The 22008-nt window shown below is 37.6% G+C and overlaps 2 protein-coding genes across 2 annotated transcripts; one reads left to right on the forward strand and one right to left on the reverse strand.

The window, feature by feature from the left end:
* Positions 1-216: 216 nt before the first annotated feature.
* LOC135473465 (ectonucleotide pyrophosphatase/phosphodiesterase family member 5-like) lies at positions 217-8770 on the reverse strand. The gene is made up of 4 exons (XM_064753319.1): positions 7788-8770; positions 5518-5712; positions 4373-4615; positions 217-3713 (listed from the first exon to the last, which is right to left on the reverse strand). The coding sequence occupies exons 1-4, from the start codon at positions 8659-8661 to the stop codon at positions 3517-3519; spliced, it is 1509 nt and encodes a 502-aa protein (XP_064609389.1). The 5' UTR covers positions 8662-8770; the 3' UTR covers positions 217-3516.
* Positions 8771-9929: 1159 nt separating this feature from the next.
* On the forward strand, positions 9930-19585 carry LOC135481845 (TIP41-like protein). The gene is given in 8 exon segments (XM_064761579.1): positions 9930-10051; positions 10867-11046; positions 11994-12096; positions 12816-12947; positions 14139-14156; positions 14158-14235; positions 15183-15245; positions 17822-19585. Coding segments are annotated over 8 exon segments (810 nt in total). The 5' UTR covers positions 9930-9935; the 3' UTR covers positions 17942-19585.
* The last annotated feature ends 2423 nt before the right edge of the window (positions 19586-22008 follow it).

The following is a 22008-nucleotide window of genomic DNA, read 5'->3' on the forward strand; positions in this document are numbered from 1 at the left end:
GTTACTTCCCTTCCCATGGATTATGCCCCCTTGAAGATAGGTGTCAGTTCAACTATTCATTGTTATTGGATTTTCAAGTAGGCCTACTGGTGTACTGGAATTAAAACACTCACAGTAATCATCTGTGACTAATCCATTTGTAATACTACTTTTGAAACACTGCAGTTTGCTTCTGTGCATTAAGAAACTGACAAAGTAAATGGCAATATAAGTCCCAAATGCTTTAATACTTAAATGGAGGACAGAAACATGCCATCAAGGGAGGTAAACAAGGCCACTTTCATTTACGTGAAATACCGGTACCATGGAAGACAAATGCAATATGTGAACATAATTTATTATTACCATACACAATCTTTCAGTTTTAACTTTGGTCCATTTACAGAATACATGCATCCATATTTCAATGAAATTACATGAAACTTACCAGGGAATTTTTTTACACACTAATACTTAAGTAAAGTAATAAAACATATATATCAGGGACTTTGTTACACACTAATACCTAAGTAAAGCAATAAATCATGTGTGATGCACAAGTACGCTTATTGCAGTATCAGCTGTGGATTCTAATAAAGTCAGATATTTACTTAACCTCCTGACCAGCAAGAGCTGGCTTTGACAATGGCAGACAGTTGCTGTGTCAGTGCATTATTTGATTTATTTGATTGGCGGAGCCCGGCGGAAACCCACGGCCATCCACTTTCCACGACCTTCCCACATACTGCTGAGAAGGAGCCAGCATGAGCTGGACTTGAACTCACACCGACCGATCAATGCATAAACGGAGTCAGAAAAGGCCATATACACGTGTGAGGGTCATGGCAAACTTAGATGGCAAAATTGCAATGAAAAACCACGTAAAGCCAGGTGTAGCTTGTCTGGGCGATCCAAAGCAACTGGGTCCCATTTGACAAAGCTGACCTATGCCTAATGCTTACATCAAAAAGTGTGACAATACCATGGGCATCAAGTCAAGTCCAGATTCATCTTCATTGAGCATAACAGCTGCTCCTAGTCATAGACCCGGCTGCAGCGCTTTCTGACTCTTCCATTATTTAAAGTGACATCAATTTTATTTTGTCACCACTAATAAATTCAAGAAATTGAAAACTGAAAATCCACTGTTTTACTTTGTCAGACCTTAATGTTGAATTTCAGATTTTCCTGATTTTCAAGGCTTTGCAATCATGTACATAATCATATCTTCTGCAAGAAAAAAATGAATAATCCACAAGTCCCACAAGTTAGATGATTTTCAAGTTTAATTATATATCCCCCGACATCAAAAAATGATTTATTTCACCCATAAAACAAGAATTTAAATTGGTATGGTCTAAAGCAGGTGTTTAGATACAAAACACAAACTTACATTCAAATAAATGTCATGTATCACATGCTCATTTGTAACATTATTATGCAAAAGCAATATCTACCAAACAGTGGTTCCAAAAACACATCATACAAAAATTATTTTCAAATGTCCTTTTATCCTTAAAATAAAATTCAACACCATATTCACAAATAACTTTTCACACCTTTTCATCTGAAGTGTGAATTATTTTCATGTTTTTTTCATGTTTTCTCCTTTAAAGGACAGGACAGCACCTGGCTAAAACATATTGCAATCGAAAGTAGGATAGTCAAGCTTTCACCGAATAACGTAGAACAAAATGACAGTGCTGCACAAATGACTGGTGTGAGTCAAGGCAGCCATCTTGAGAATTTTATCCAATCAAACGCCTTGCTATCAGGTTGCATGGCGTAAGCTGTGGCATAGCCTTTATCCATACACTTCATGAAGTGACATATGGTAACATAGAATGACTGCATAAGACATCATTTTGGGTCGCTTACAAATGTTTATTTACGTGTAGCCGAAGGGCCACTTCACACAAGTGTTGTGGAACAGGTCAGAATCATTTACAGTGTATCAGTTGATTTACAAGACGAAGTTTCACTAAACTGTTATTGGGTTGAAAAAAATCCAAAAGCAAAATTTAATACCGGTTTAGGATAGTTTGAGTGGTAGTCTTTCAATGGACATAAACATCAGTCAGGTGATGTTCCTTATCATTCTTACAACAAGGCCACTTTCATTTAAGTGAAATACCATGGAAGACAAATGCAATATGTGAACATAATTTATTACTACCATACACAATTTTTCAATCTTTCAGTTTTAACTTTGGTCCATTTACAGAATACATGTTATTCATATTCTTACTGAAATTACATGAAACTTACCAGGGACTTTGTTACACACTAATACTTAAGTTAAGCAATAAATCAGTCAAAGTCTTAGAAAAACAAAAATGAGTATGTTCAAAATTTGACACTAAGCGTACATAAATTTACATTAATTAGTGTAATACATATCACAATAATATTACTAATACGGAAAAGTAATTATACTACAATACATGGTGCATAATATCAGCCGCATCAGGAGGTAAGTGGTGTTTAGTGAATGTTAGACTGCACCAATAGTGAGAGAATTTGCTTTTAAATGTTCCTTCATGTAATCAATGATCAAAAGCATAAACAATTCTTTGCACTCAACAGTGCATTTATTTATATTTATTTATTTATTTATCTGATTGTAGCTGTACTCAAAAATATTTCCCTCATTAGACTGGGACCAGTGATGTGGTGGAAGGAAACTGGGCAGAGCATCTATTTGTATGTAGTACATGTACATATGGGGAAACAAACTTGCTTGCAATAAAAACAAAACTATAATGAATTCAGTTGATTTCATCTGTATGTGCTGCACACATGTATGTAACAGGTATTACTGGCAGTCGCAAAATAAAATTTTAATATTTGAATGTAGACAATAACTGAATATCCACCATGGTCTCATCATGGCAACTAACCAAACAGTACAACACTAGTGTACATGTAGTACATCAAACAATGTTCAACATTTTCAATAATGGATACTCGTACAAGTTTACTACTTTGCTGGCTTAAATTTTAATACATTTCTGGACTACAGATTCCTGAAACCATTTGTATGACCGAAAAATTGTTAAGTACGAAGTTAAACCCCAAGCACTCACTCACTCTAAAAAGGAGGTGAAATATTATTTAAGGATGGCCTGATCTTTCAAGTAGACAAAAGTAACCTCGACCTATATACACACCAAAGCCTTCAACGTAACTTCGCGTCCCAGATACATCTTCCTACATGTACATCGCAGTTTCCACCCTTCAGATTATGCATAATGGCTATAACCTACATGTAATTAAACAGTCAAAAATGTGGTGTATCACTGCAGAGAACAAAAGTAAATATCTAGATATCATATTGTCCTGGTCTAGTACAAAAAAGTGTGCTTCAATTCAGATAAACTGCATGATAAGACAACTTTTAATATCTGGCCCAATGATGGATGGAGCTTTATTTGATTGGTGTTTTACGACGATCTCAAGAGTATGTCATTTGGTCATATGACAACAGAAGCAGAGCACCAGTAGTAACGAACGCATCAGTTATACTGAATGGTAAGGTCAAAGGTCAAAGTTTTCCTCTTCCATTTCATCATCTTCGTTTAACAAAGGCACCTTGACCTCATGATTCATGTTGTTCACACTGAGGAGCCTTATATCCTCAAGGGAGATAACTCTACTGTGCATTTGTCGCTGCCTGAATGCACCAATTGTACATACACCAGTCACTAAGGCACAAAACACTGCAACGCAGAAGTCTGAAAAAATAAACCAGGATTTGAGCTAAAAACAAGCCAACCATACAAAAGATGCTGACTATTTATTTATTTATTTGATTGGTGTTTTACACTGTACTCAAGAACATTTCACTTATGTGACGGCGGCCAGCATTACGGTGGGAGGAAAGTGGGCAGGACCCGGGGGAAACCCACAACAATCTGCAGGTTGCTAAAAGACCTCCCCACCTACAGACAGAGAGGACAGTGATAGCAAAGATGCTGAATAATATTCTCTTTTGCATTAATACACATGTACACCTATATTACTTTAATTCTTCTAATTTTTGGTACAGATAGTGGTAGTGTTGAAAGTAGAATATTACATTTCTATACATGCCTTTTGGAAAAGTAAAGATATGACAATGTTCTCCATTAGATGGTCTAACCATGTGAGAAAAAAGGAACGCAATAATCTTGCTACAATTACATATATATATTGGCTAAAATGAGCAGACCAGGTGTCCCAATAATTAGAAGAAATAGAATACTTGATTAGTGTTCTATGTTGTTCTTGAGAACTATTTCACTTGTCTGACAACAATCAGGTTTATGGGCAGAGCAATGCTGACAGATCCCGGAGAAAAACACACCTAAAAGTTTTAACGAACCAGATGTTTATTAGTGGGATTAATACTCACAAGTAAGAAGAGTGTAGTTTGTTGCTCTTGTTGCATCACTCTCTCTCTCAACCAGGATGTGCTTCACGTTCTGGAATGACCCATTATTTGGAGCTGGGGTGAGCTCCAACACATGACACATGAGCTCATAGAAGTCTATGTTACTTAGCACCTCTGTCGTGTAATTCTTTTTAAAAGCTGGTCCATGTGCGATGAAAAAGGGATGCATATTCGAAACTGACGGGAAATAACCATGTAATCCCGCTGAAAAACATCAACAATATCATTTCAGCTTTTAAATGTAAAATAGATTTAATATTTAAATCATGAATTATTGTCTGTTTCACCTTCATGCGTTTTATATCCAGTTCAAATGACATCATAATATTTTGATGTATATGTATTATGTTGACATATGGATATGTTGGAATGGAAAATGTCAGTTTTCTGACAGCACACACTGACAGGTATGTGTCCTTAAAGTAAACAAATATTACAGAGTATAGTTTCTTGGAGAGTGTTCCTGGAGAAATTTTGGTTGTTGGACTGGTGCTTGGCTTTTCATGTTGTTAAAATATTTCCAACTTTACCTTGGTCAAATCACTCTGGCATGTCCTCAAAATTTCAACAGGTCACTTCATGACTGAAGCCTTATCCTGAGAAACCAGAACTGACACGGACAATCAGCCTGCCATTCCCTACACTATCTCTATAATTCTGATCACCAAGCAAAGCCAAAACATTGTAGTGTAAACACAAACAGCTGTAAATTAGTGAGCTTAACCACAGCTAGTGTAACTGTGGTTACATAATTATTTGAGTGAACTCCATCAATTAACCAGACATAAGATGTGGGTTAAATCCCATTCATGGATATAGAATTTAGCAGATTTTTCAGTCATTGCTCCCTTGTGTAGTTTTTCATGAACTTTGTGGGAGACAAACTTCCCTCTAACCAATCTGGTAAGTGACAACTGAGAGACTTTACCAATAACTCACCAAAGATCTGAGCCTTCCATCCATACAAAACTGGCATTAAATATGGCATTAAAGAACATGAAGAAATAAAAAGAGAAAAAAAATGAAATACATTAAAAATGTAAATAAACCAGCGCATTACCATCTTTATAAGAACCCAAATAAACATGATATTCGAATCTGCTCACTTGTGGAATATTTCTTCTCGTATTCTGCTCTTATCAGATAAAACCCCTCATCAACAGTTATGATGAGTGGACTAATGCGGTCATTACTACTGTAGTTCAGCTGTGTCATCAAAGCGTCAGATCTTCTGTAAACTTTCACTTCTCCGTGCTCGGCCTCCATCTTTTTAAGCTTTCTATAAACTTCTTCTTCCTTCCCTGAAAACACAGAAAAGTAATGTGACAGAGTCATTTGGTTTTTGTTTTGTTTATAATAGCTATCCATATAACGAACATTCCCTGTCCCTGACTGCCCCCGGTACAGGTTAGCTATGACGCGCCTGGGATAAGTCATGTTTATGATGCTGCTTGTATCCACTCCATCGTATGCAACTAACCTGAAAGGAGTGCTTTATGTTATTTTACTGCCCAGTTCTAAGCCATATCTCATAAGCAGAAACCATATTGTTTACACGATTCTGTCAATGTAATAATGAGTTTTAGTTAGTGTTTGTTAGCGTTTATATGTAGTCCTGATAAGCTGCGGGCTACTTATAACAGTTAGTATGACGACGTTTCGCTTGTGCTAGGTAAAGATGACTGCTACCGAATAACATGGCTACAGCTAGCCGAAAGTTTAAACTGGTGCGCAAGTTGTACAGGCGATCATCACATGTTCAATGTCATTTGCCTATTTCTGCATCATAATGTTATGAATCTTGAATATCTTGAATTTTGTTATGACTTGATATTACCACTATTGCACATGTAGTTTTCAATGCAGCTATGTGACGATATGTTTCACTGCTCTGTCGTATAATTATACCAGACTTACCAGACATATCTGTTAATTCAGCTGTCGTGATTCACCGCAAAATTGCCCGATTAGGATTTCTTGTTTCTAGTACCATTCAATGGTTACTTTCCTTTACACAGTTAATGTTTGTGTATTTAGGCAGACACATATGTCATGACTGTGTGATGTAGCGGTATTCTGGGCTGGATATAATGTATCTCCTGGTCAACAGGGTTAATTAAGTTCATCACGATTTGTCTGATAATTTCTTTATCATATCATTTACAACAATATTGCTATACTTTTATGTGTTCAGCTTTATAGTTTGTGTTGACAAAATGTAATGGTGCGCACACTTTGCAAAGCATTTACTGTGTATAACTGTGTATATGAGACTGTGTATACTAGTAACTGTATATACGATAATAACTAATACCCATAGCTCTGGGCTAAAGATATTTAAACATTCATTATTCTCTAATCTACATGAATTGTTTACTGCATTTGTTTGAAATGAACATATCTGTGTAACATTACTTATGTCACATTCTGTGTTTATGTTCATAAGTTAATTCACGGGACCAGTGAATATAATTATACACAAGAAGACCTCGCCACCACAAATCATGTGTGTTTCGTTCTTTTACCATGTTACAGATAAAAAAAAACAAAAAAAAAACACAACAGAAACTTAGTCCAAAAAATGTTTTTGTCATGTGATGAATTTTTAGAGGTGAATAAATGTCAGAATATATTACTTTTGGAATGAAAAGTTAAGTGTCTCCAGAAGGACATCATCCTACCTTCCAAACCAAAAACCAAAGACATTTTATTAAGATGGATAGAGCTATGAGGCAAAATGTGAAATTTAGTCAAGGGCAAAATTTTAGGCCTTTTACCATACAGCTGAATATAAGAGATCTTCAGTTTATATTACATTGACAATACCCACTATCAAACACTTTTTGTCACAAGGGCTGTGAGAACAGCAGAGAAAGAAGAATCATCAAGTATTTTGTGTCTAAAAATGGGACTGAAGTAACAACTTAGGTAAATATGTGTCAGATATGCCAAATTTCCACTACACATGTAACTTAAACTTCATAACAGCTCATGTTTACTTGATCATGCATTTCTATAAAGTTAAGGTTTGAGTCCATGTTCTACTGGATATAGCACATACATTATAAGGGCCAAATAATACGTCATACTCCCTCTGTGAAAATGATGGGCAAAATTACACCATAAATATTTGCGACAGAAAATCTTTTTTTCCTTTTTTTTTTTTTTTTTGATTACTTTCCTGTTATGTTGTAATGTTCAACTTTTAAAAGAATACTGGTGCTTATGTTGACTGGGTTTATTTTACAACTTCTACAAAAAATATAGTCATAGTCATTCACAAATTCAAAATAACCAAATTCCCATCATAACAATTATGCTCTCTGTACAAGGAGTTTGTTTGACAAAGCAGCCAGAGCCACTTGAATATGCATACCTTGGACTGGATTAAGGAATCCCATGCTAGAAAGCTGATAATCCTGATACAAACTTCCTTCAACATACGGTTCAAGACTGATGGATTTGTTACTCAAAACTTCAGACATTCCATGGTCTGCAGTTACTAAAATATTCATCACTTCATAAAGCCCTTTATCCTTGAGCTGTTCAATTAAATATCCAATCAGACCATCCAGCGCCATTACTGTATCCTTCATCTGTTCTGAGTTTGGACCAAACTCATGACCAATTTCATCTGGTTCTTCAAAATACAGAAGTCCTAAATTAATTGGTCTATCGTCCTTAAGAAACCAGCTTATGACAGTGTCGATTCTGGTCCTGTTGTCAACTGTTGTGTCAAAAAGTGGAGGTCCCCTCTGATATGTCGGGGCGATTCCTTTGACAGCGGCTAATGAATCTGGCCAGAGCATTGATCCAGAGAAACGCTCGTTAGACTTCAACTGATTGGTTACCCAAATTGGCTCCACACCAGTATTAAACCACTTGGGGTCAGTCTGATCTGCATTGTCTGCCATGTGAAATTCACCAAGCTTCGGATCATAAAAATTATTGGCCACTATCCCATGGGATTCTGCATACATTCCTGTCAGAATTGTATAATGATTTGCCATGGTTACTGTGGGCATCACGTTTTGTACGTGCACAGCTCGCACACCATCCTGCATCAAGGTGTGGAAGTTTGGGGTGTCGAACTTGTCCACATAATCCCATCGAAACCCGTCGAACAATATCACCAACAAAAGTGGATGATTTGACACTGCTTGCACAGCACGCGATACAACAACAACCCAGGTGCATATTCCAACAACCTGCTTCCAACAGCTAACTGCACACCGCCTCCCCAGCCACATTTTCTTTGTGAGAATGCTACCCCTGTCCCGCACCTCCTGTCATACGCCTCTCCCTACAACTGCCCCCGCATAATACATTTTGATTTTTTTTCACAACGTCATTCTGCCATTGTTGTTCACCGTCTCACATGGTGTGATGTTGCTGATAACCTGCGAGAGAGGGCGCTTTACACGTGATATAATTTGACAGCTCGTCTTCGGTGAATGATGTCAGTCAACACTGAACAGTGCACGCAGATGTGCACAGACTTGGTCTGTCTTTGTTAAATGCCCCAAAGGTAGTATTTTGAACATATCAGCGAATCTATTAATTAAAATAAATAGGCCAAAACCTACGTGACTATGTCAGTAAAGTCCGTGTTCAGTGTTTTGGTACGTCTATCGTCTCTTCTCACGATTCGAGTTTCGTAGGGTGTTTGTAAATGCTACAAATGTGTGACTGAGGTAGGCCTACCTAAAAACATTTTGAGGTCGTAGTGGTTGCCAAAAGATGTCATGGCTTAAATTGTAAAGTGGTCTGTTACGTTTCGACAGACACGACTGAAGTCAGCTTTACAAGTGTGGTTAATTAAATGTGAATATTTCATGACTATGATCGAATTTTCTTGCAGCATCTACTGTCAACAAACGTTTGCAACAACAACAACCAATGACAACAATCCATTGTTTGCCATCAACACAACTCTGTCAAGCAGTAATATTAATTAAAAAAAATGTTACACGGCATAAAAGTTGAGAAGTTGAGATAGCGGGAGGTGTCACGTGGTAAAAGATATGGCATCATTTTTTAGGGAAAAAAAATGCACTTCTCGTTAAACTGTGTAATGAATCCTCCGAAAATGGAAAATGAATGGTTGACATTGACATCACCTTGAATGACAATGATATCACCTGTCATTTAAGATTACGACACAGTATAGGAACCATAGCCCAAAGCTAGGCCGGGCATTCCTACCGTAAGATTAGCTGATTTGAATTGCCGGAGGAGATGACAAGAGAGAGTGATCATTCCCCAACTGCATGTGCAGTAACTCCTCTATATACGAAGCCAGCAACTTGCAATTGGTTTTCCCCAGGGCTGTGACCATCATAATGCTGGCCGCCATTGTATAAGTGAAATATTACTCAGTACAATGTAAAACATGAATCAAATCAATAAATAATAAAAAAAAAAAAGTCAATCTTTCTAACAAAATTAGAGAAACTTATTATGTATTTCCACAGACTTAAATACACGCATTGCATTCTGTTACAGGTTCACACATTTTGTGATCATGGCTACTGAACGTGCAAAGTCTCGCAGTGTGACAGAACAGTTTCGTATGGGACCTTGGCTGATCACAACCAGAAAGAGTCACATTCTAGAGTCAGAAGGTCCACAGAGACAGACGTAAGACAGCGTATCACTCATAAGCCACATTTGTGTTTCAGACAGCACGCTTCTACACTGGCCAAATTACAGCAGCAGTGATCAATTTAGCACCTAGTCATGGACAGTGTCCCATGAAGTTTGAAGCTGCAGGTGCTTTCTACAGCCCAATAAAACAACAACATTTCAAATTACGTTTAACACCTTCCACTTGGTAGCGTGAGTTTCTCCATTGTTTTTGCTTCAAGTTCCTGCGCATTGGAACACTATGTGGTATGCCGAATTCCAATGAAATGGATATTTAATGCATTGAGTGCGCCGCAACTAGGTTAAAACATACAGCCAGGGGAGTGAGAATCAGCATCCCGCTTTGGCCTACTGCCTGACCTTTCAACCAAAAAAAATGGAGTGAATCTGAAAAGAGAACTTGACTTAATAATACTGAGATCCATTATCTTTCCACTAGGATATATTTCAAACAAACTGCAAAAACTTTCATTTACAAGTAACTTCATCATGGACATAAATTTAGGTCATTCACAGCATTTCTAGTGTTGTTTTGAAAACTGTCATTAGACATTAATGGGAGACTCGAAGACAAGGTACACAAAAGGTCAAAATCGCAGTTGAACAAATCATTTTCTAATGTGATGTTGCAGCAGTTGTGTACTTCCTGTGTGTTTTATGAGCACACATACATCAATATTTGTGATGTATTAAAGGAATGAGTTCAAGAGCTCATAGCTTTGGTCCGTTTTGTTTCAGGTTTGAGGGAGTTTTACGAGTTCCCCATTTTTGTCAAGTCTGTTATACCTATATTGTCTGTATCTTTTCAGGTTTGAAAGTAGTCTGAGATTGCCACAAGTACCTGAGATGATATTTGCTGACAATGTTTTACGCATTCAGCATGATGATGGCTTTGGTCTGGAGTTCAATGCCCTTGACGCTTTGCGGCGCGTGGATGCTGATCACGATCCTCTCAAGGTGGCTGTTTCTGAGGCTTGGAAGGAAGCCAGGTAAAGAAATAATGATAAAGCACTTGTACAATATACTAAAATATTTCAGGATTTGATGTTGGATTGTATAAATGGTTAGAAAATCCTGTTTAATTATTTTGGTTTCCAAATGATGAATTAAAGTAACAACGAGCATATTTAACACCATTTGCTAAGATTGAGAAAGTATTCCGGTAACTTATGAACAGCCAAGGTTTATATTCTGGGCTAAACTTCATTTCTAACGTGACATCATAGTCTCTTAAAGGGTTGATGATGTCGCAGGTGATCTGCCCCTTACTTTTATGATCTTTATTAAGGAATACAGTTCTTGCTGCTTTAGTTGTGTCTTTAAATTTGGAAGATTGTCCGGCAGTTTCCTCTGCCCATGAACTCGACAGCAGCTATTTCACAGAGAAAATCTAGAGCATTAAACACTAGCCACATAAATACTATGGAATTCTGTACTGGATTTTAATGAAGGAACATTAGCAACCAAGGAGTTTTCTCTTGTTATTTTCTGTAATACATCACTGTGAGGAAAGAGGTTCACAATCACTGTGGCATAACAGCGGGTATTTTTCACCAGTTGGAACTAGCTTCTGTAGGCAGGCATTGAGAGACCTGTGAATAGGTAGCCTTCAAATTCAGCTGCCTTGGTACTTATCTGTTAAGGTGCTTTGGAAGTACTATACAGGTATAAATGTGTTGGCATTGCAGCTGCCCACTACAATGAGACACCATTGTGAGTACACTGAAATGTTGTAAGTCAGTGTAAGGATAATGTTGTGAGGACTTGGGTGTGCTGTGACAGGGGGAGATAACCACACTCAGTAGTCCAGGCCTGCATGGTTTCTTGTATATCTGGGGCCAGTTTCATGAAGCATGCTTAGTGTTAAGAGCCAATTCCACAAAGCCACAAATGAAGTGAAAATGAAGTCATGAAACGAATCATTCTTCTGTTGTAGAGCTGATTGCGAACACATCAACGACGTACACAAACCATTTGATTGGACGTATACTACAGACTACATGGGCACACTGTTACACAATGGAGACCACAAACTGAACGTAAGACCTTCAGAATTCTTTTTCGCTGATTCTTCATGTGCTCTGTGAATGTTGATGTATTGTTATCCATATTGCCATTGCACTTTGAAGTTTTAAATCAAATATATTTATTTGTTTCATTGTTTCATTTATTTGTTTCATTGTTGTTCAATGTCTTAGTCGAGAATTTTTCAGTTAACGACAACGGTCATTTTTATGGATGAAAAACGGTCTAGTGCACAGGGAAAACCACAGACCTTTTGCAAGCTAAACGTACTGCTAAATTTTTCGACGTCAACCTGCGGATGGTCGTGGGTTTGCCCCGGGTTCTGTCTTGTTTCTTCCCGCCATATTATACGTGAAATATTCTTGAGTACAGCGTAAAACTTCAGTCAGGTAAATAAACGTGTAAATTTCTACCCACAGCTCACAGACAAGTCTGGTGTAGACTCTGGATGTATTTAATTCTGTAGGCTCTGTCATGAATTAAATAAATGTTTTTTTGTTGTAAGGTCTAACTGAAACTTTTTTTTTCCCCAAAATTTGTTTCATCCAAAATTATAATGTGTCTGAATTCTGCTTCTTCATGCACAAACATTTTTTATTTTAAAAAAAATGTTGTTATTTTATTGATCTAGTGTTTCTGTACCATTAAAATTGAATATTTTTATCTTCTTGTGTTCTATCCCAAAAAATATTTGTGATATATATGTGTTTTTTTGTAACTGATTCTGTTGAAGGTGACAGAGACGTCTGACAGAATAGATTTAGAAAAACTTAAGCAGCGGGAAAAAATTATGTTCTATGATGACATTGTGCTATTTGAAGACGAACTGGCTGACAATGGGGCTTCAGTTTTAAATATCAAAATTGTAAGTTATGAACCATAAATGAAATACATCATGTTACTCTACCAGTTTTTAGATTTTATCTGTTGCACACACAAAAAATAATGATAATAAATAAAGCATTAACTTGTAGATATTTCTCAAGAGGTGTGCAGGCCTTCAGGTATACTAAATTTCAATGTAATTTTTGTTGACATTGGTCTGTTTGTTTTGGTCAAGCCGCCTTAATGTCTTACTTCCTGACCTCTTGACTGATGTTCACTGTATTTGCAAAATGTTTCTATCTTTGCACTAATTAACTCATTGATGATGGTAGTGTTAAATTAAAAGAAAGCTTAACTATGAAGAAAGGTTCATCATGCAGACAACTGAAATTACTTATATTATTTTTTCAGACGTCGTTTAAGAGTGTTGAATGGCATTCAGATATTTAAATATTGATGGGCTTTATGGGCCATATTGACGGTATCTAGGAGCTCTGATGCCACATCACCTCTTTTTTCACCTGATCTTCACCAGTAGAAAGAATTTTTTGGGGACATTATTTCAGTAGTATTGTACTTATAGATGAAAATAGTGATTCAAAACATTCATTGTCGTTATTTGAGTTGGATAAGCTTCCTGTGACGTCAGAGTTCTTAAAATCTGATAGTATTGTCCATAAAGCCGACCGTAGAATTCAAATGTCTAAGCACCTTTTCACAAAAGTCAACAAAAATAAATGAAAGTATATTTATGCATAGTTTTAAGTGACATATTTAGTGGCTTCTGTTGATGTTTAATGGTTTTCTCCCTTTTAAGTATTCAGTGTGGAATAGGGGCCTGTTTTACTGAGCAGGAACTGAATGGGTTTTGCTCTAATCTTCTTTTGCAAGTTGAACATGAACTGCTTTGTACAGTCCTGTAGTTTAGAGTTATCTGAAATCAGTCTCTCACTAAGCTTATTAATTCACTGGTTTACATTGTTTTCAAAAATATATGGGCTTCAACTAAAGAATTTGCTCAAAGATTAGAAAAAAGTAAAAATCTGATTAATATAAATATGCTTGAAAAGATTCTTCGTGTGCATATTAATTTTAAGTCTTTTGTAACGTGATGACTTGGCAGACTTAGCGAGAAATATTAGAAGGAAATATTACTGAACTATGCATTCGTATATAAACTGAAAATTTTATTCTGTGGTATATATATATATTGTTTTGTTTTGTTATGCAGAGGGTTATGCCTTCAAGTTTTTTTCCTCTTGATGCGCCAGTTTATGAGAGTAGATAACGTGATGATACGAGTCAATGATACAAGAGTATATCATGAGGTTAGTTGTGAAAATATTTGACTTGTCAAAATTGTGAGTTCATACAGAGTGAGTGAGTGAGTGAGTGAGTGCTTGGGGTTTAACGTCGTACTCAACAATTTTTCAGTCACATGACGACAAAGGAATCATTAGGGTGCATGTACGTGTAATGTGCCCCTTTGCTGCAGGACGGATTTCCACCGCTCTTTTATTTAGTGCTGCTTCACTGAGACGACTTACCGAAGGCAAGAAAGTCACCCCGCCCGAGCCATTGTACTGATACGGGTCAACCAGTCGTTGCACTATCCCCTTCATGCTGAACGCCAAGCGAGGAAGTTACAACTTCCTCTTTTAAAGTGTTAGGTGTAACTCGATCAAGGATTGATCCTGGATCTACCGGTCCTGAAGCCGACGCTCTACCAACTGTGCTATCCGGGCCGGTCAGTTCATACAGATCCTGGGAAATTAAACATTTACTAGACCCGTATGAACTAAAACTCCTCAGTGCTTAAATGAGGCATTATGTGATTTAAATTCAACTTCCATGTCCACATTTTGTGTTGAGATATTCATATATGTCAGGTGTGTGTATGAGCATGAATTTATTGATTTTATTTATTTCCTTTATGTTTTACGCTGTACTCAGGAATATTTCCTTTTACAACGGCGATCAACATTATGGTGAAAGGAAACGGGGCAGAGCCCTTGGGAAACCAACAAGGTTGCTGGCAGACCTTCCCTCATATGTCCGGAGAGGAAGCCAGCATGAGCTGGACATGAACTCACAGCTACTGCATTGATGAGAGGCTCCTGGGTCATTGCGCCAAGCTGGCCCGCTAACCACATTTGCCATTCAGAGTAAAATGTACATGCTGTTATAACAGCAGTTTAATTTTAAACATAAAATCTAAAACGTTTATAGCTAGTGTCATTTTTATGGAAATCCACTTGCATTTTATCTTTTTCAGGCAGACAAGAACTACTTTTTACGAGAATTTACCAGTAGAGACGATAAAGTAACTGATATAAAGGTGAGCACTATATTTTTGTACAGTTTGCATCTAGTTTTCTTATGGCCGAATCCCACAGCATTTCACAACTGCAACAACAACTGTTAAGTTATTAACTGTTGTAATGACAGACTCAAATTTTTGGCCCACTGGAAAGAACAAAAGTATTCTGTAGGTAGCACTGATGATTCCTGGTAAATAGCATTATGTATCTAGTGACCTCCTTGAATGGGTTCATATAAATATTTGGTAAAAAAAAAAATAAATAAAGATATAAAAATCGGAGGAATACATATATGATCTGTCTGATGATTTGTGAAGATAGACATCCATTTCCCAGATTTCAAAAGTGTATTAGCAGTTAAACTTGGAATTAACTTTAATCCAGACTAGGGGCCTCCGTGGCTCAGTCGGTTAGCACGCTAGCGCAGCGTAATGACCCAGGAGCCTCTCACCAATGCGGTCACTGTGAGTTCAAGTCCAGCTCATGCTGGCTTCCTCTCCGGCCGTAAGTGGGAAGGTCTGTCAGCAACCTACGGATGGTCATGGGTTTCCCCCGGGCTGTGCCTGGTTTCCACCCACCCTAATGCTGGCGGCCGTCGTGTAAGTGAAATATTCTTGAGTACGGCGTAAAACACCAATCAAATAAATAAATAAATTAATCCAGACTAAAGTCCAAATGGTTTTGTATTAAAACAACACTGGTGTTAGGATTTAAGCCTGGCTTAACTTTTAATACGCTGTTGGCCCACTGGACTTTAAGCAATGGATGGTTTCCTCTCACTCAACCATTGTAACAGTGTTACTTTTTTTATTGCATTCTCTGTTCAATAAAGAAATAGACCCTTCTCAACTGTCAGTCAAGAAAATGCACGTGACCAATCCTTAGCAATATTGTTGCATGTTGGTGAACCAGATGTCCCACACATTGGTTACAGACGTTCAAACTTTCTTTTACATTATTACATCACAGTGGGAAGCTCTTAAAATGCTACTTTAGTGTCATGAGATACCAGGCAGAAATGTTACACTGATGTGAAAGATACCCTGTGGAACAGAACTAACAGCGCAGTTCACAAAGATTTACCATGGATAATACTTATGCCTATAAGTGAAGAGTAGTCAAATACAAAATCTTTGGCAGTTTCTGTAAAATTTTTCTGATGTGATGTGATAATAGTCATGATGTGAGGATGACTCAGGCAGATGTGACGATGAATGAGGCAGATGTGACAATGAATCAGGCAGATGTGACAATGAATCAGGCAGATGTGACATTAAGTAATTCATTTACGCTGGAGTGATGTCATGTGCATTTGAAAGTATGTCATTTGTAGCTGTACGTCAGCCAAGTGTTCTTGCCTGAGATCACAACAGGCAAAATTGGAACTGTCAGAAAACTTTTGTGTCTGTAATTCCTGTAATTCTTCAAAATTTTTGCTCGTTTGCAAGGTGTTTATTCAAGCATAATCTGAAGGCACTATTCTGTGTAGACTAATAAAATTATACTTTTTATGAAGCCCTGGAACTGACCAATCCAACCAGTGGAGTTTTGTCTCCAAAATCTTATTATAAATGTGCATCAATTGTACTGCAAGTTGCTCTTTCATGTATGAAGAGGTTGGGGAATTTGGTTTACTCTGAAACTAACAATAGCGATTCTAATACAATGCAAGTTTGTCACTATTTTGGAAAGCAATTTAGAAATCTCCATTCTTATCATTTAAACCTGCTTTTAAGACACAGTTCTTTACACTGGAGTAGCTCTTTAAAACTCCTTGTCGCCTGTAACAAAACAAAGTTATGAACTCTTGTTCTGTCTTTTATTGTATCACAATTTTCAATGTATGTGTGCTCATAAAACACCTATGGCCTAAACAAGCACTGCAACATCACAGAAGAAAACAGTGTTTTTACACTGCGATTTGGACCCTTTTCTGTAACTCCTCCTCGGTCCCCCACTGCTTTCACTGGACTGGAATAACTAGTAATGTTGTCATGAGAAGGGGTGATGGTACATGGGATGTAGTGGATCTATCCTTGTGAGGCCTTGACATCATTGAAAGAATGAACATTTGTAACCAGTGTGCGGGACGTTTGGTGGACCTAATTGCAAGAGTACCAAGTAGGATTGGTTAAATGTATACTCAATGAAAATATAAACGCACATATCAATTTTATATTGTTTTCTCTCAGTACTAAATAATGTGTCAACTCAACATTTAGGGTGATTATTCATTAGCAGTTGTGGTTTCCACCAGATTCCAATAACTCAGGAGCTATGGCAGAGTGGTGGGTAATCACATTTCACGCTCCGTGTGATGCTAACGGTGGACAAACTCGTTACAGAGTATATATTCTTGATTGACACTTGGGAATGGTTAATGGTGTCACATGTTGGAATTCTTGCTTATTGAACTGGGCCTTTAGGACCGGCTTCCTCTCCAGTGGTTTATCAAGCATTTGGCATTGCATAGGATCTTTTATGGATCATAAAGTTAGTTTGATTGATATAATACGTATATGCATAATAGATATAAATATTGGTAGTACTTTTATTAACCAGAAATAAATGTGTTGGATATTTCCTTTTTCAGCTTAAACCACATCTGTTCACAGACCCGAATGAAATGGCAAAATGTTTGACAGTGAGGAAGGAAGTATTTGAAAAACTAGAATTTCCTTTGCCTGCGAAACAGAATACAGCCGTGTCATGACGTTCAGCTGCATGTTATAGTTGTAATTATCGCATCGTCTCATTTTAGTGTACATGTAGCTTTAGTTGAGGCGGTTGTGTCTCAGTGCAGCCTGGTATGATCCGTGCATGAGCCTAGTTTCTCCGAGCTGTCTTAATTTTTGAACGGTTTTGAGATAACAAAGTGTCATTGATATTTACGATTCTATTCCTGACCAAATATTGAAGTAGAGGAAAAGACTTTTTAAGGACCTTGGGGCTGGTTTCATGAAGCTCACTGGATAGTTACGTAAGCTCTTAACTACCATGGCAACGTATGTTGTAGAGATATAGTCCACTTAGCAACGGGCAATTTAACACTAAGTAAGCTTCATGAAACTGACCTTTGGTCTTGTCTCCCTGCAGCAAATCGTCCTTCGACCAATGAGATCGCAGACCTGCTGGTTTGAATCCAGATATTTTTTGTTTGGCTGCAGCTTTAAGGCAGGGTTTATGCTGGTGCTGGGCAAAGAGCTGTGGTTACTCTACATACAAACTTTCTGCTGTTATAAAATTGGGCAATTCTTACCAGTAAGCACCGATGAAGTACATCACTAATGATCTGTACTATGAACTTTTCCTGAATAGCAATTGTCCTCCCAAGCCAGGAACAATAGCAGTTTTCCGCACATTTTCACAAGCTCTTCAGCTTGAATATCGCATGCTAGTTTAGGTGTGAAAAGTGTGTCTTTTTTTTTTTTTGTGACATTCTATGTAGAGCTGTCTCAACATTTTTGCTGTTACCCCTTTCACTTTCTTATAATTTGATTAGAGCTCTTCGGTGCTCATATATGTGTCTTAAAATGTCTTGAAATCATTTGGCAGCTTCTGTGGGAGAGTGTTGTGCGTGCTAGCGCAACACGTTGACTCTGGAACCTCTCACCATTGTGGTCAATATGAGTTCAAATCCAGGTCTCGCTGGCTTTCTCTCCCGTCATGTGTGGGAAGGTCTGCCAGCAACATGCAGATGGTCATGGGTTTCGTCCCACAGAGAAGCTGCTTGCTGTAGTTTTAAGTGAAATGTTCTTGATTGCAGTGTAAAACTCGAATCAATTAAGTAAATAAAATAATCATATTATGTAGATCTGGAAAAAATGAATCATTGAAGACACATTTATGTACAATAGATTATTTGGCATACATTGGTTACAATAATTGTCATCTATTATTATTTTCATGTAGTGAATGAATTTTCATGTAATTGTACATTATAATATGGGAACATTTATATGCTTTACACAATGTTTCATTTTTTACACCCCAGTGCTGTCTCATTCTTTGTACATTATTTTTCATTAAATGGGGGACAGTCTTTGTGTTTGTGCCATGTGAACACATTCAGTCTAAGTTTGCAGTCTCTGGATATTAGGCATGTGTTTAAGCGGGACTTGATATAACAGCTTGCTAATGGGTGTGCTTTGAGTTCAAGTCAAGCTCGTGCTGGCTTCCTCTCCGGCCATACGTGAGAAGGTCTGTCAGCAACCTCATTGGTTTCTGTCAGCAACCTGCGTATGGTCGTGGGTTTTTGCTGGGCCCCGTTTCCTCCCACCATAATGCTGGCCGCCGTCGTAAAGGTGAAATATTCTTGAGTACGGCATAAAACACCAATCAAATAAATAAATAAATAAATTAATAAACGCTAATGGGTGAAAAGCAGGCCAAAATTTTAGCAGTAGCAGGCCTGTCAAAAATGACCTGCTTAGGCGACACCAATTTTACTTTGTGTTTTATGGGTAAACCACCACTAAAAAATCGAAAAATTGAATAAAAAAAAATAAAACAGCAAATCCCCCTTTTTATTTTGTCCAGTCTTTGTCTGTTTATTTATTATGATTTTGCTGTTTTGACTTTCCAATCCAGTAATTTTCAAGTTCCATTTTTATACCCTCCTCTGGCATAGGTTTATCCCACCAGTAAAGCTGCAATTTAAGTTGGTGTATCCTAATTATAAAATGGAACATAGAAAATTGCAAGCGATTTTGTGATTAAAATCGTCTCACTGGCAGATGTATTAACAAAGTGTGTTCGGACTTCAATTTGCAAACCGAAGAAGGTACTACGTGTTGCGCCGTGAATTTTAGCAAGTCCTTCATTTGGACTGCAGAATATCAGCAACTAAATAAAAATGGCAGGCTGTCAATGATTTTCTAATTGGAATGCAGACTGAGGTATCCCTGCTTTTATGGATACTTTGTCAGGTTGTCAATAGTTTGTGATTTCTTAAGGTTCAAGATAGCGTCGTTCACTGATAAACCTCTTGACTGGGTAAATGCAAAATACAGTTGAGCATTGCGTGAAACCCCAATCAAATAAATGAGTTAAATTCCATGCCCCAAATCAACCTGAAGATTCACACCAACAGAACCATATCATGTGAACAAGCTAAACTGGGAATTTCATTTTGTTTTCAGAGCATTATTGTCTTCATATGTTCTTCACTGGCCTGGCACTAGATGTCTATAGCATGAATGGTAACAAAGTTTGGTTGGGTTATCATATTTGGTATGTTTAGCTCATACGCCTTATGTTTTAAAGAGCTGCAAGAGTTGCTGATGGATCTGGTACCTTGGTGGGTCCATATCTCTCCACTCTCTGTGGCTTGACTGAGCCTCTAGTCCACTAAAATCAAAATTTCCGAGCTTTCTGAGATTGCCTTGCATGAAGTTCTTAACACCCTTAGAAAATAGAATGTTAAAGGTTGATCAGCTGACTAACCGATGGACAAACAGACAGCTATAAAACTCCCAGGCTAAATAAAAAGGGTGGTGTCAAAGACGTATTACAAGGATGAAACATGATCTGGCTTGAATTGTCTAGTTTTATTGTTGAAAATGACAAACATTTTTTTGGGATCGCATTTAGTATGCTTTGCTAAAGACTATTTCACTTAGGCCATTTAGGACGTCATTCAGGTTTATGGATGAAGAAATCAAGCAGAACTCGGAGAAAACCATTGGCCCTCACTATGAACCTGACAAACCAAGCTCCCCACGAAGCTTGGCGCTGTTAAAATTAAATATTCGTTCGAAAATATGACACGCCAATCAAAGGTGTTTACAGTCAATGAACATAATAAGTATTCATCACTTTGAACATGGCCTTCACGCTGCTTGACATTTTTATCAGCATCGGTGACTTCAGTTGTAGTTTCAGTGTAAAAGAAGATGTGTCTTACCTCAGTATTTAGTGAGATTGCCTTTCGTGCGTATCACTTCCTGAATTCGACCTGTGAAACTTGAAAATAAATCTCGAGGTATTTTTTGCCACAGCTGGTATCCATTGACGATGTCTGTAGCCACAGCTTGAAGGTCTCGTGTCAGTCTAAGCTAAATATTTTTGATGATAGTTAGATCGGGGGGTTGTGCTGGCCATTTAGTAATTTTTATTTCATTTTCTTCCATAAATTCACGGACTACACGGGCTCTGTGTGCAAGTGCGTTCATCCATGAAAACGTAATCATTATTTGGAAAAAGGCAGGCTATAACAGGCCATAATTATTATCAATTATATCAGTATATTTCTAACCATATATATTACCATCTACCGCCAGTAATGTTCCAACACCATTATGATAGACACAGCCCCAGACAATTAACGTTATCTTCCTCCGAGATGGCGGGCAGACTAAGACGGGGACTTTTAACTTCATCATGTTTTCTCCATAAATAAACGCGATTGTCCACCCCTATCACAGCTTGACTTTCGTCAGAAAATACCACATTTTCCCTCTCTCGATCATTCGTCCAGTTCCTCCTTTCCTTACACCATTTTACACGCTTTTTTTTGTTCACCTCCATTTTCTTCTTTGCAAACCGTCTTTTGTACCCCGCTTGCTGTAATTTTCTTAACAGTTTTCTTACAAAATTGATGCTCCTTCCCCTCATTTAGCGTGTTAATGACAAAAACGTAATCGTCTGTTACATTTCACAAGCCCAATAAGAAATGTGTGATCTCTTACTGTGACGGGCTGTGCCCGGTTTCCACCCACCATAATGATGACCGCCGTCGTATAAGTGAAATATTCCTGAGTACGGCGTAAAACACCAATC

Source organism: Liolophura sinensis, chromosome 1 (assembly GCF_032854445.1).
Source record: "Liolophura sinensis isolate JHLJ2023 chromosome 1, CUHK_Ljap_v2, whole genome shotgun sequence".
In the NCBI taxonomy this organism is placed as follows: domain Eukaryota; kingdom Metazoa; phylum Mollusca; class Polyplacophora; order Chitonida; family Chitonidae; genus Liolophura; species Liolophura sinensis.